The sequence below is a fragment of the Sturnus vulgaris genome, chromosome 6, assembly GCF_052056855.1.
Source record: "Sturnus vulgaris isolate bStuVul1 chromosome 6, bStuVul1.hap1, whole genome shotgun sequence".
Classification (NCBI taxonomy): Eukaryota; Metazoa; Chordata; class Aves; order Passeriformes; family Sturnidae; genus Sturnus; species Sturnus vulgaris.
This window is the reverse complement of record NC_142248.1, coordinates 17,677,957-17,693,702: the sequence shown is the minus strand read 5'-3', so window position 1 is coordinate 17,693,702 and position 15,746 is coordinate 17,677,957. Positions and strand designations below refer to the sequence as shown.

The 15,746-nt window shown below is 35.4% G+C and overlaps 1 protein-coding gene across 2 annotated transcripts in view; it reads left to right on the top strand.

The window, feature by feature from the left end:
* The window catches only part of SPRED1 (sprouty related EVH1 domain containing 1), a 57,966-nt gene extending 46,873 nt beyond the window's left edge, over positions 1–11,093 (top strand). For both annotated transcript variants that reach the window (XM_014891234.2, XM_088167207.1), the window contains exons 5-6: positions 4,492–4,650; positions 9,323–11,093. In XM_014891234.2, coding sequence (XP_014746720.1) covers positions 4,492–4,650; positions 9,323–9,982 — 819 coding nt within the window. In that variant the 3' untranslated portion in view covers positions 9,983–11,093. The remainder of the gene's footprint in view (positions 1–4,491; positions 4,651–9,322) is intronic.
* The last annotated feature ends 4,653 nt before the right edge of the window (positions 11,094–15,746 follow it).

The following is a 15,746-nucleotide window of genomic DNA, read 5'->3' as shown; positions in this document are numbered from 1 at the left end:
CCTCTACCAAATATAAACTTCTTGCTCTAAAACTCACCTAGCTTAACTGAAAAAAAAAAACAAAAAAGAATTTTTAGAAGTAAATCTAAATTAAATCTAGAGCTCATACAATTAAAATTATTTTTGTGGAGGTTTTGGATCCTGTAATGCCTAAGTCTTGCTTTTGTGAACTGAAAAATAGAGTAGTTGATCTTTAATTTTTTTCATTTTTTCTTAATTCAGCCATATTGGTGTTATTTATAGGCTACCAACACATTTTAACAGTTTTGAAGTAATAAGAATTGGATCACTTATGGTTTTGAGTTTCTTACTACTGGCAGAAGAAAACTGTAGACTGATAAATTGTAAGCAGAAAATAAAAAGAAAGTTTGGCTTGTTCTTTCAGAAGTAAGTACATTGGACTTTCTGTTAATAGGAAGGTGGAAAGGCCTGCAACTTACACGCAACTTAAATGGTTTTGGTTTAGGCAGGGAAGTCATTAATTGTTCATGTGCTGCTCTGTAAATTCACTATTCAGTGACCTCTTCATAAGGACCTTCAATGACCACTTAATTTATTTTGTCTCTAACAGAATGTTTGCAGAAGTTTTATTTTACAAAATTAACCTTATGACTTGTAGGAAATGTGAAATAATTTACCCTTGACACACCCTAATTTTTTATGGATAAGACAATACTACATGGTAAAGCACTAAAGATTAGAAATATTTTGAGCAGTCAATAAATTGCTTAGGTACAGTTCTTAGAACTAAAAGTTCTGATTCATATTATCAATTTCAAATAAATATATTCATATATTGTGCTAAATAATTTTGGTTCATTTAGCTTTTTTTTTGTTGGAGTTTTATATAAAAAACAGAAGGAATTAGATATTTTTTCCTCACCAGTATTTCTAGCAACCTCCTTACATGTAGTGTTTTCAATATATTCAGGTGGAAAAGCCTTTGCAGAAAGAGGCATGTCAAATGTCTTCTGTTTTAGTTTAAACTGTGCAAAATATTCAGAGTAATCTAGGTAATATTTCAGCCTATGTCAGAAACACTTATCTGAAAATAATAGTTTCTTTGCCAAATATATTGCTCCATCAGTCTCAGAAATGGCCAAAGCAGAAGGAAGTCATTCAGATATTTTTTAAACCTGTATCATTTATTCAGAATTGAAAAATTAAGGAAAAAGCATTTAAACATTTCTTGTGTTGTTAGCATCAAACAGCAGATTTTTGGGTCTCGTGGGAAGTAAATGCAAGAACTGGGATGCAGCGGAAATGTGGTCTCTCATCCATCCTTCTGTGTAATCATTAAACTTACTTAGAGGAGAACATTTTTAACAAAGTTTGCAGAACAATGTTGAATTCTCTCCCAGACTTAACTCCAGCAAACTGGGAGAAGTAAGGAGAGAAAATTTGAAGAACAAGAGAAGCTCAGTCTGGTTTTCATTTTCTCTACAGCTGTCATCTGGCTTTGAATTCTGCTGGAGAGCTACAGCTGGAGTCATTTTATTGCTTTACCCAGCATCCTTTTGCTTGTGCGCACAGAAATGTTTTAGTAGTCTTGGAAAAAAAATTCAGAGTATCTCTTAGCAACCATAGGACAGTAATTATTATACCAGCAGCTGGGAGCAAACCAGATTTCCGTTGTGCATTAAAAACTGGCGTAGGTTACTTTACAGATGATACTGAATAACCTATGCCAGTACTGTACTTTGCAGGCTGTGGTTAAAGAATATTGAATGTGGGCGGTGTAAGTGCTTTGGACAGTAGAAAAGAATGTGTGCATCTGTGTTAGTGTGTGATATTCTGTATATGTTCTTGTGGAAAACTTTGTATGTTTGCTTCTTGCTTAAATGTATTTTCAGCACAATACCATTTTTGTTTCTGGGTCTTTCTACTTCAGATTGTCAGTGTTTCCATTATAAATGTGAATTTTCAGGTGTTTATGACCTTGTAATAAAACATCACATTGGAGCAGGAAGTGTTATCCAAGAAAAGGGTTTTGGATACTAATAAATGGGGGTTGGCTATATCAAAACTACAGTTTAATTAAAAGCAGAGAGTTCAGCATGTTCATCTGTCATTTCTATAATTCAGCATAGTGAATATTTATTGGCTAAAGAACTGACATGATTGCTTTTCATTTTAATACCAGAAGTCAGTCTGTGTCCACTTACTTGTAGTGTATAGGTAGGTAAGTTGAGCATTGTGCTTTCAGAAATGCTGTCTAGCGAGTTCTTGTCTTACAAAAGGTCCCATGCTTTTCTCTGTCTGCTGCCACCCTGAAATTTGTCCTTGAAGTCAATTAGTTTGAATTGTGGTATCTGTGTTGGAATTTTTTGAAAGCATTCTTTGATAATTGCTATGTATAGGGCACAAAGGTTTGCTTTAAGATTAAGGTTTGGGTTTCGTACATCATCTGGCACTGCTAGTTAGCACAGTAAGAGATCTGTGCCTGTGTCCTTCATTAGATGGAGCCCCCCTTGACTGCCAAGGGGGAGTACTTGTGTCTGCCTGTGTGAGCATGTGCATGTGTCCTTTTTGCTCTGTAGTGTAAATAGTTTATTTTTAAAGAAGAAAGGTATGAATCACCTGCAGGGACAGAAAATAATGCAGGCTGCTGCAAATCTCACCCAGGGATAGACTGGCTTGTGGGTAGTATATGTTTTTTCTCTGGGAAGGAAAGAGTAGAAGTTTTTGCACCTTGCTCCCTTCTCCCTAGACCACTAAAATTTATAATAGCCAGGGGAAGGGGAAAGGGGATGCTTATCACTGTAAAATGGCTTCTAGCTGTTAGCTTTAATTCTTGTAGTTATTTTAAACATTGCTCAGACCAAAAATGGTCGTAGGCATTTCTTCCTCATTTTGAATACAGCTCTTCTGTGGTTTGAGCCACTGTTTTGGAAGCTTTTTATGTCATTGAGCAATGTATCTGCAGGAGTACCTCCTGCTATGAAGATGTTCGCTATTGAACTAATATTTTATACTTTTTGCTCTTAAAATAAGTGTACATGTATGAAGTCTAATTGCTGTCAGTCATTCCAAAATTTCTTTTATACTCCTTTCCCAACAACTTTTGACCAGAAAATTTAATTTTGACAATAACAGGCGCAATTACTTTGTGGTGTTTGTCATGCTCAAAGATCTGCAAATCTTTATGGTGTTTTGCCTGTCTTCATAATTTTTCAGGGGAACTTTAACCTGGTTGAGTGAGCTTTTGTCTTTCTTGGGGTGTATGCTCTCTAGTATTAATTTTGCTGATTATGAATTAATTCCTAAATTTTACGTTGTCTCACAAGTTGCTTCTGAAACAATATATGAATTCTTAGTGATGTGATGATTTTCTTTCTTCTCCAAAATCAGCTACAGACCAGCTAGTTCATATTGCCTAGATGCTTTAGAACTTGATACATTAGGCTTTTATGTATGTGAGGTACTAATTTAATCCTGGAATAAGTTCCTCAAGTATTTTGATAAGTGAAAACTAATGATTTTTCAGTTAATACTTAACCTGCCAAAACTTCAGGTTTGCCTCTGTTTTTCTGTAGTATTTTTATTATTTTCCTCTAAATGTTTTCTTGATACATACAAATCCTTATAATAAAGCTGAAACATTCTCATTGCTGGAAGCTGGATGATGCCAGAATTTTTTGTGTTATCCATGATGACAGCCAGCTAACTTTACAGCAAACAAAGCATACAGTATATTTTTGGCGGCCCAGTGGAATTTGTATCAAAATGCTCTGCTGTATCTTAACTATGTCCCAGTCAGTCAAGCTTAAAGAATGAGAACTGTTTGTTTTTCAATTCATTTCAGAAATCGAATCATCTTACAAGCCAGTATTCTGCCCAAACACACTTCCCCTTCCTTCTTCTGAATGGCACAAGTCCTGCAGCTCTCTCATCATATATTGCTTCATGGTCTCATTTTTGTATCAAATTGCGTGATATAACTTTAATTGCAAAAAGACAGTTATTACATTTTTAATGCACACTTGCTGCAATTATATTTTAATTGGCCATTTTAGGTTAAAATTTACTTTCTTTTCCTTTCCCGCTGATTTTGCTTTTAATTTATTAAAAGATCTGATTAGCTTTTGCCTTATTAGTCTCAGATTTTATTTTTTTTCTCCAATTGTGTTTTTGTAAATACTGGCAACGTCGTGGGTAGTTAGAGAAAACTTCATCACAGAGACGGGTTAATCTCCACTTCCTTAAAGAAGTCTGATTTGGCAACTGTATTTCAAAAGCATGTATCTCTAGAACCCAAGTTGTATAGTGTCTGCAGAGAAATTCTGTATTTACCAAGGCTGACTCAACATAAAGAAAATACTTGCCTACTTCTCAGTGTTTTCAAAATTGTGCATTTAAGAATACTTGTGTTTATTAATACGTCTAACACATTATATAGAATATTAACACGTTCATATATGAACCTGTTGGTTTGGTGTTGTTTTTATATAAATGCAAAAATGATTTCAAGGGAGTTCTTATCTGTTCTAGGCTGCTCAAGAAAATACATCAGGTTCACTAATGAAAGATCACCTTTTTCAACATGAAACTGTAGTAACCAGTGAAACTTACAACAGTGCAAATTTAAGGCCTTCAACATTTGAGGATTTCAACACCAGGAGAGCCTGTTTACCAAGCCAACCTAACCAGGTAAGAATACCAATAAAAGAAGCAGTCCTTACTTTGCTTGCTGTATTAATGGCACAGTATGTAGTTTCTGACAAGAAATCACTGTGTTCCAAGTCCATATGCTCTCAACTTCTTGAAATGTTCGATATAAACTTTGCAGCTGAAATATTATAGCATTATTATGGCAGAGGTAAAACTTTGTGAAGGTATTTACCTATCTTCGTAGTGCACCAGACTACATGAATAAATCTTTAATTTCTTTGAAGTCTGTTTTTGTATTGCAGATTTCAATATCTGCAGTCTTAAAAAGCTATTTATTTTTTTTCAGAAAATGTTAATTGGGCATTAGCTCAGTCTTGGTTACATGTATACTAATACTGTTTTGCTTAGAAATATTGAAAAGTATCTTTAAAATTGATATATTGGATGCACTGTACAGTAGGGCACTGTTGCTAAATATTTTTATTGCTTATACTTTCTAAATGCCTATTCAAACTAAAGTACTCTGTTTTGGTGCAAAAAGGAAAATATATATATATATCAGTTATGTATGAAAAGTGTTCAGCCATTGTGGTACAGCTTTTCCTTTAGCACTGAAAGAACTGACACGTTTTGTAGACAGGAGAAGTAGTCTTACTACTGGTACTACTATGACTAAAGTTGGATTATAATTAATTTGGTGATCTTATGTCTAGAACCAGTCACATGGGAAGCTTTTAGAGTATGCTGAATAACATAAGTCAAAGTAGAATGCAAGTTCAAGTAGTTCTGAAGACATCAAAAAATCTCTCTGCTGCTTGAAATAAAGCTTTTTAGTACCCTCAGTTATTTTTGCAGAGAAAAATAGAATTGTACTTAAGTCTTATATCAGCTACTCTTAAGCTGCTTTATTGGGGAAAAAAAGCAAGCAGTGTCATCTGGAGAACTAAAAAGCTTGAAATGATTCATTTTTCATCTTTAATCATTGATCTACTCCAATTATCTCTTCGCATAAGTCACCTCATTTTTGTTTCTGTTAAGGTACATATTTTTCCATCTTCCCATTTACTTGCAAAGAGAATTGTAAATATTTTTTAGAATAGAATGAATGGCTGATTAGGTTATTGCAGCTAATATTTAAATGGCTACAGTAACTAGTGATTTATGTCCTGTTAGTCTTGCCTGCATTGTAAAGAAAAGTGCAGTAGCTTAAAATACCTGTTTAAAATACGTTTTAAAAGCATGTATAAAATCACCTACTGAGAAGGTGATAATTTAGGTTGTGTTAAACTGATTAGTCAGTGTCTGATAGAAATTAAGTAGAAATTTCTTTCAAATGACAATGTTAGAATTCAGTTTTTGAAAAGTGAAGATATGGGGGATTCCATAAAAATTTAAGTAGATATTCTCTAAAATACTGTTCTCATATTGTAGCACCACCTGCAAGCAACAGACACTCTGGTTTTTGTATGGTATTGCATGCATTTAGACATAGACAGGTCACCAAAATCTCACGTTCTGTATGTGCACAAACTGCACTGGCTCTGCTAAACTCCACATATGTGACCAGGTGACACGCAGATCTTGAGCCAATTTCTGGGTTTGTTTCAATTTTGTGTAAATAAGTTTGAACACTCTTACTTAAGAGTGTGCTCATAAGTTGAATAGCTCAAGAAGTGCATGCTCCAATTGAAGAAGTGGTTAATGATAATTCAGATTTTACCTGTAATATTTTGACTGTTAGTAAAAAAATACTTCAGCTTTCCAGCTTCTGATACACGGATGTGTGTTAAACGTAGCACTTTGCCATGATGTAGTAAGCTGCTGGTGTCTCCATTTTGAGAAGTTGCAAGGTGACCAAAATCAGGTGTCTCTTTGAGGAGAAACAGCAAAGGCTACAGTACCAAGGAAGTGACTGTGCCTTGTTTAAAGGTGCACCGCTTCAAGTAAGGTGCCATACTTGTGGGTTCAGTTGTGTCAACAAAAATTTTCTGCCTAATTTCCAGCTGTCTAATCATGTTCAGAATCGGATTTTCTGTGGAATTTCAGTTTGCTGTAACATTCTTCCTCCCTTCCTGCTTCAGCTTCACATAGATGACATTTGTACTGACTTTTAATTTTGACTGTTTAGAGGACTGAGTGCATTATTCTCATTAAATTTTGCTCCTGTTTGTACCTATCTGAATTTGGGTTGTGAATTGTTCCTAAGTTTTCATGTACTTCATGCATTCACATTTAATACCCAGTGAGCAAGCTCTTTCTAGCATTTTTCCAGTTTGCTTATTTTTCAGCGTGTTCTGCTCAAAATGTATTTCTTAATAGCAGTGCCATAAAGCATGTAGTGGTGCCTTATTTGCAACAAGCCAGTTAAGCCTTTTTAGTTGTTGAGCTCAAAACTTGAAAAAAATAAATGTGTTCTATGTATATAATGTGTTCTGCTCAAACAAATAAAAAGCCTTCAAAGGCTAAGGAGAGGCCAGATTCTACAGTTGTTAGTGTTTGTAGTGATTTTTAATGGCTATTAGCTGTCTGGGCAATGGGAGGTCAAGGGTGGGTTTTTTGTATTGAGGTTTTAGGGGTTTTTCTTTTAAACAATGAGTTTTATTTACTGTCTTAAGTGCATGCATAATATTCTATGTGGACAGTGGGGTAAGGATCCTTTATGCTGTAATATATGGAATTCTAATAACTTTTGTGACTTTTTTCTTAAATAAATTTATGTGGTAAAATGTTCAAATAAGCGAATTAGCCATAGTTAATTATTTTTGCTAAACAATAGATTCTTACTCTTGTTTGAAAACAGAATAGGGCTGAGAAGCAGTCTGCTTTTATAAGCAAAGGGGAAGCCTAACTGCTTGCATAGGAGCCTGGGGAAGTATGGAAGAGAAGCAGTGTTAGCTGAGTAGGATATAACCTTTCCTCTCCCTGTATCCTTGAAATTTTGTGGAAGTTCAACTATGTGGCTTGGAGCCAAGAAAAAAAAAAATTGTTCTTGTTAGCATACTCCAGTTGAAAGTCCCAGGGCAAAGCATCTCTAATTACAGTTCTGTACTCATCACACAAGGATTGTTGAGCAGGGAAGTGATGGTTAGAGAAGGCTACAGATATTCTTACATAATCAGAAGATAGTATATTTTAAGAAGCTCTTCCTTCCTCTTTTCCAGCTGCCTTCCCTTTTCCCTTCTCTGTCTCCTACCCCAAAACCAGGACATGAAGACTTCAGCACACAGGAGCATAGACACATGCAAAGTGACATAGAAGTGTTTTAACCTAAAACCTCATCTTCAGTAGTTTCACACTCTGCAACAGATTAGGAACATGATGTTCAATTGTTGTACTTGACTATGGAATGGTGACACATTAATGCTCAGTCATTCGAGTACTAATAAGGTAAACCCTGTGAGAGCAACAATACTGATGCCAAAGATTATTCCCACATAATTCATGATTCTGGAAGAATTTGTAAGACTAATAGGTTAGGGAGTGGAAGGGTTTTTTGCCTTTTCTGAGAGATGGTTTACAGGCTGTGCACTTGACAGAGTAAAAGGCAGAATTTGACTTGAAACCCACTCATAATCTGGCTCTGATTATAATAGCCCTACAGTGTAGGAAAACAATTGCTGCATGTAAGGTAGAAATACTGGGGCATACTGAGACCCTTGCTTTTTTGCTGCACTGTCTGCTATTTTCAGGAGCTACTTTTATACACATGTGTTAAATTTTTATCTTGTCATTATTTGCACCTTTTCTTGCAAGTCACTTGTAATGTGATTCCAGTAACATTTAGTGGTAATCGACTATGTTACACTTAGATATCTAAGGCTTGCAGTATTTCAGTTTGGATGATTCTCTGAATTTTGTCATCTTTGACAACTTTTTCATGCCCCCACGCCCTTTCATTGTAAGGCAGAATAAACAAGAACTCTTATCTTATTTCTCTACTGGTTTTGTATGTGTTTAGCACATTCCTTATTACTTGCCTTTTGAAGTAAAAGGTCCTAAATTATGGTCAGTTCATTGCAAACTGAGAATTTAAGAAGTACTTTGGGTCTTTGCCTGCTGGTGTCCTAAACGAATCAATTTAAGTACTGTATATTAGCTAAGGGAGGACGCATTCAGAAGATGCTGTTATTGATTGATCGTCATGCTCAGTGTTATTCTTCATACTGCAAAATCCTTGTCTGAAACACAGCTTTGATGATACGTTACCAGTATTCAATACTCTTGTTATAAATTGGGGAGAGTTTGAAAACTTAGAGCAGGAATTAAGGAAAGCTTCTCCTGGATAACACAATAGTGAATATGTTGGGGAGTTAGTCCTAAAGCAGCAAATCGTCACATGAAATCAGCACATAAAGCATAATTAATCTGTGGAATTAGTTTTCACTTTAAGATGTTAACACTCTAATTTTGAGCATAATTCACAGAGCAGCATCAAGTTTAATGCAGATAACAAAATATCCAAAGCTCTTATTAGACACTAAAAAATCGGGAAAGAGTATAAAGTTCATAGACGAAATACCCTGCAGAAGACTCGTTATTGTGGGGATGTTTGTAAATTGTAATAGTGAGAAAATAATCTGAATTTTTTTGTCCTCAGGCAGCAAGAGAAAAAGGTTTGGTTCTTTTCGTTTTCTAATGTAAGTTTTGCATTGTAGGTGGACATAAATCTGGGACTTCACCAAAGTAAACTTCTCTTACTTTGCCATTTCAGGTCCCATTTAAGTCAATCAGGCATGTTAGTTTTCAGGATGAAGACGAAATTGTCAGAATAAACCCTCGCGACATTTTGATACGTCGTTATGCAGACTACAGGCATCCTGACATGTGGAAGAATGACCTGGAGAGGGATGATGCAGACTCAAATATACCGTTTTCTAAATCGGACAGTAAAAAATCTGACTATTTATACCCATGTGGGGATGGAACTAAGTTGAATTCCCTAAAAGACTCAAAGAGTTCTGTGGTATTTAAAACTCAGCCTTCCTCATCAAAATTTAAAACCTCAAAAAGAAGAAAAGAGGATGGTGAGCGTTCCCGCTGTATATACTGCCAGGAAAGGTTTAATCATGAAGATAATGGCAGAGGAAAATGTCAAGATGCTCCAGATCCTATTAAAAGATGTATCTACCAAGTTAGTTGCATGCTTTGTGCAGAGAGCATGCTGTATCACTGCATGTCAGACTCTGAAGGAGATTTCTCTGATCCTTGCTCGTGTGACACTAGTGATGACAAGTTCTGCTTACGCTGGTTAGCACTGGTGGCACTCTCGTTCATTGCTCCATGTATGTGCTGCTACCTCCCCTTGAGAGCATGCCATCACTGTGGTGAGGTGTGTGGGTGCTGTGGAGGAAAGCATAAAGCTGCGGGATGAATCAGTCTTGTGCCAAACAGAGCTGAAAAATCTTTGTTTCCAGGAAGCATCTAACTTGGATTTGTGGAAGCTTTTTGGCAAGCTGAAGGGAATCTTCTTTCATGTAAGAGATGCTTGATGTGGAGGAAGCAACAAGACTTGTCAGACCTTGGCATTTTACAAGTGCTAGCCACGCCTAACTATTTCCTTTGAGTGCGTGGCATTTGTTGCGAGTTGTGAAGGAGATTTTGCAAAGGAAAGCCTGTTCTTATTATTGGCTATAAAATGAGTATATAAACTATGATTATACTAAAAGGGATTAACTTTTGCCACTTTGTACATTCATGGTTTAGGTGAGGGGGCTCTTTTAAAAGGATTAAAACTTATCTGAGGGGAAATTTTAACTAAAAGTGCACTAGTGACAGTTGATTTAAGATTAAGAAAAGTTAATACTCAGCAAATGAGAAATGAAACTGATTTTAAGTGCAACTAAATCACTTATTAATAGTTTTTTGGAAGCAACTTTATGTATAAATAACAAATGTTTATATTTAACTAAATGTGTAAGGTACGAATTATTACATGTTAAACTTTCCTTCCCTCCAATATAGTAGGTATGGACCATATCTACTGTCACATTCCATGGTAATATTTTAAATAGTTAATTTAGTTGCATTTTTATTCCAGATGGACAAATTGATATTTTCAGTCCTGGTTCCCTTCAGCTACAGTTTGTGTTGAGTTGTATCCATGCATTCTGATAATCTAAAAACCTTTAAAATATTAATTATTCTAGTCTTGAGTGACCAATATTTTTTTTGTTAAGCACAGATGTAATTGTCTAAAATGTTCTTGTTAGAACATAACATTTATTTTTATATATAAATGACTTTGATTTCAACATAATAGCAAAAAAGGATGTTGTTTCTGTTGTTCAACCAGCAAGTTGTTTTCTTTTGGGGTATCCTCCAAAAATACTTTCTTGCATATTCAAATGTTCATTAAGCGAAAGGTACATTAAGGCAGTTGTAACAAATTGTCATCAGTGTTCTTGTTTATCCTTCTGTTAAACTAGGATCCTGTTCAGCTGTTTATCAAGTACTATGATTAAAACAAAAGATTAATAACAAAAGTGAAATTGTTTTCATTATTTTGAACCACAACTTTTTCTCATTTGAACGGGCAAGAACAAAAGTACTGTGTGTTTTGTTCAAAAAGAACAACAAAAGACTTAGCTTGAGAAATAAATTACAGCCCAGGCAAAACTGAGTGACCTTCTTAATTGGGGAAATTTGAGGGTGGGGTTGGGGAGGGAGGCTGGAGAGCGAGAGTGAGTGCATGTATCTGTATGAGTGCTGGTACATATTGTGTGGTATTTCTTATGGTTTTGTATTTAGCCTAACTTTCAGGTAAGAATCAGTTAGCCCACAGAGAATTTTTAAAAGGATTACATGTTGTGCTGTGTTATGGAATAAGAATCATTTACTTCTTGTTAAAAACCTGTGAAACACTAAAAACAATCATAATTCATTAGCAAAGCTGCCTGTTTGACATCTTGGCTGGAGTGGGACACATAGTCTTTAGTATATCCTTGTTATTAAACACAGAATCAAATAATTTTATCTTTAAAGTGCATTACTTTTCTCACTTACATGAATTTCTTCAGTATCTTTTGTGTAATTTTTTTCTGTATGTATCAAACCCCTTAATTTTCCTCTGTAGCCCAGAAGTAAAATGAGCAAATGTATATAACTGTCTGTAAAATACTTTTTAAAAGAAAACATTTATATTTATATTACAGCTTGAATTGACCACCTGTGTACATAGATCATCTCAAAGTATTATTTCACATTGAAAAATATGACAAATAGCTTGATAACTATAGAAGTTATGGAAGAGCTTCTAGTTTTGTATTAAGAGTTGATTGGATGGCTGAAGTCCAAGAATATTACATGGTAGCAGCAGTCTTGGGTTTTACTGTTTACGTATTTGAAAGCTGCTACTCTGGTTGGTTTTCATGCTTCACACATGTTCAGCTAAACTTGGTTTCCTAAAATAGACTGTTAACTTTAAAAACTTTCATTTAAAAATGGTGATGTTTTTCTAGTGAATGAGAGGAATTTCATATTTTTAAGTGCTAGGTTCCTAATTCAAGATAGAGAGGTATGAACAACCTAAGAAAAGAACTTGCTGGCTGTATAAGAAAATGCTATATAATCATATTGTATATATACTTCAGAAATACATTAGTTTTAGCAATTTCCTCTGAGCACTATACAACATAGTGAAACTCCTGGTCCTGTACTGTATTTTATATGACACATATACTTTAATATTTTTATTAAATGTGTGCATTAATATTTTCACTTTGGATTTAACTATTTTGCTGCTAAAATGTCTTCACCTTTTGCTTTTCTCTTTGAAGACTTCTGTCATCTAAAAATGGTCACTGAATGGGCCCACGCTTGCTTGTTCCTGTTGTGCTGCAAGTGGCAGCCAGCTTGCCTGGTTTGAGAGACCAAAGGAATGCAAAGATCTGAGGTTGCATAAGGATTGGTTTTAGTTGCATGCACGTGTACTTTTTCTCTGGTGCTAGGGATCTTACCCACTGCTACATTTAGGAGATGAGCAGTGGAAGGTAGACATACAGCAAACCCATTCCAGAACAGCTTGTTGCATCCATACATCTTCTGGCTTTGGCGGCACGTAACATTCATTCTGTGTCTTCTGAAATACTTTCTTGAGCGTTTGGAAATAGAGAAATTTCTTCCCCGATCCGTAATCCTTGCCCTTAACATCCGAGCTCTAGTTTGTCAGGCATGTCGTAGCAGAGCTTTGTGTTGCTAGTTTCCGAGCCTTTGGAAACCGCCACTGAATATTAAGTCCCTGGCTCGCTGAAAGCCTCGGTTACGGTGAAAATCGTTTCCCCTTGGAAGTGGGGGCAGTGAAGGGAGAGCGGCGCTCGGGCTCCATCTACTGGGGGAAAGCTGCGCGGCCTCCGGGCACAGCTCCTGGGACACCGCGGTTACCGGCGGGCTGTCCGTGCACGGCTTAAGGTGCACCATTCATGCTTTAGCCATGAATTTCCAGAACAGTCATTTGCAATCTGACTCGGATGCTTTAGCTCGTCATGCCTCTTAAGTTTCATTATTAATACTAAAGTAAAATCCTTTAGCCATATATTTTGTTAGGTTTAAAATTGTTGTGATGGCCTGTTACTACAGGAGCATAAGAACCAGGAATGAAATGAAAATTCTTTTGATTATCAGAAAGGGGTTATAAGAAATGGGCTTTATTATTTTTTTATTATTATGATTATTTTATTAATTTCCCCTCTCCAAGTTCTTCCCACAGCAAAGTGATGGAGTATTGATGCTCATGCAGAGGGAGTTTGGCCTTTTGGTTTGTGATACAAATCCAGCTGTGAGTATGCCCAGGTGGGTGTGTGCTCTCGCACGTGAAATTCAGTAGCCGTGAAGGATATACCTACAGCTGTGTGCATGGTTAAAGCAGTATCTAATAATAATCGACAATTATTATGGTAACTGTTTAGTAAACAGCATGATGTTATAAAACTTCAAGAGCTTATAGAAGCAATGTTTGAAACAGTCTTAACCAATGCAGTTTCCTCTAGAGAAGCAAAGGTATTTTGAAGAATGCCTTAATTATGTGTGTTGGAATATAACATTCCCATTTTGGATGAGTTCTCTTCAGAGTGATCTGTTTGTGTGTACCTGGAGGATAATGTTGAACACTTGTGTAAATAATGCCCAGGTTTAAATTAGACTTTAAATCTTTTTCAAGCTTACAGCTCAGTGTGCAGCCAGTACAGCTATACATTCATGTTAGTAAAACGAAGATCAGGATCGCTGGCTGGCAAAAAAAGCAAGAGCTTTAAAAAAATGCCTTATGGTACTATTAGTCTAGCAGCTGGGTGGATAAAACTTATTTACTTGGGTGCATTTACAAATATAAAGACAGGTTGAAGGGGCTGTTGGGTTTTTATTTTGGGTTTGGTTTATTTTTTCCTCTGAAAGTTTCTGTGAATTGTAAAAGTTGTGGTTCGTTAAAGAAATCAAAGCATATGGTGAAAAACCAGCCTTCATATTTAAAGCTGCAGTATAAGCTGTACGTGCTTTCCTTCTTTTGCTTGGTGCCATTTGCTTTTCACCCTAATGACCTCCAAGTGCCTCATGTGTATATTGTTTCCATTAAACCTCAACTGCTATTTGTGTCTACTAAATGATGTATAATTTAATTAATTCATCCCATAGGTGTTTGCTTAAAGAATATGAATATAGCTTGTTACTTTGAGTATATAATGTAAATATATCTTTAAGTTTGTAACTGGTTTGTTACATCATATCCTTGTAAGTTGACATAGTAGATAACACCATAAAAGCTGTTTCAATGTTTTTCTTGTAATTACCTGATTAAAACTATCTTGAAATGAAAAAATAATGTTTTTCCATTCTGTGTTGGGATTGCTCAGAACTGTGCACATGAAATGAAATGTTGCAGCTCAAGAACAGAATAAAAACAAGTAATTACAGGTATTACCTTCAAACTCCAGCATCATTCATTGCAGGAACCATTTTTAAGAGTTGCTGTAATGTTTTAAAGAAAAGTGTGCTTATACCAATTTGCTTTGTATGCACAGCAGTACTTGTCGTTGACATCATGCTGAGGAGGTCAAGATTCCTTTACATAAAACATATATAACTGAGTTCCCACTTGACCCCATCACAAAAATGCGTATCTCTAAATATAATTCTAAGCCTTATGTAAGTACAGAATAAGATATACGCCAGAAAGGAAGGGAGACTAATCAGTCCATGAAGAAAAATGAACAAGTAGAAATCTGTGAGATCTTAATTTGAAAGTTCAGTGGTCAGGGTTTAGGATAGATTATTTTAAATTGAATTGTATTTGCCTCTAGGTTTTACAAATGCTTTCTTATTGGTTACAGCCAATAAAGTAATTCTTCCTGTTCATTTGATCAGTTGCTAACTTGAAGAATTTTTATTGCCAGGTGTAAATGTTACATGGTCTATTAAGTGTAGATACTTGAGCATTTAATTGATGATGTGAAAATGCACCTCTACCAGAGAAATGAAACAGACAAATTAATTGAATGGCAAATAAGGGGAGGCGTTAGTAGACAAAACTATAGAACTATGTGAAAAACATGTATGAGAAAGTAGTTCAGCATTAAACATGATTTAATACAATTTAGAAACCTAGTCTTACATCTCGGACAAATCTACCTTAATGTCATGGTTAATGCACAATCATCTGGGTTTGAACAAGAAAAAAAGATAGATAATGGGTCCTTGTTATTTTCTTTTTCTTGTTGATTTCTTTTTCTTGTTCTTTTTTCTTTCCTGGTTTGTGGTTTTTTTGTTTTTTTTTTTTATTTCGTGGGTTTTGTGGTGGTGGGTTTTGTGGGGGTTTTTGTTTCTTCTCTTTTTTTTTTTTTCTTTACAGCTGAGTCAAACTCAGTTGCTGGAGTTCACAGAACTGGTGGCCAGTTTCTAAAGAGAATTCACAAAAATACCCCAGTCATTGAGCAATTAATACTCAGCCCTTTGTATCACTGTTTCCTGAACCTTTCGGCTTACTATCATGGATCACTATGAGATCCTATTCCAGAACAGAAATACTTCAATTTGTAGGATTCTATTGTCACTTCCATAATTTGAGAACACGAGCTGTAATTTAACAGTTTGGAAACAGACATAACAAGTAAATGAATGACAATAAAAAATAATCCACATTTTATACC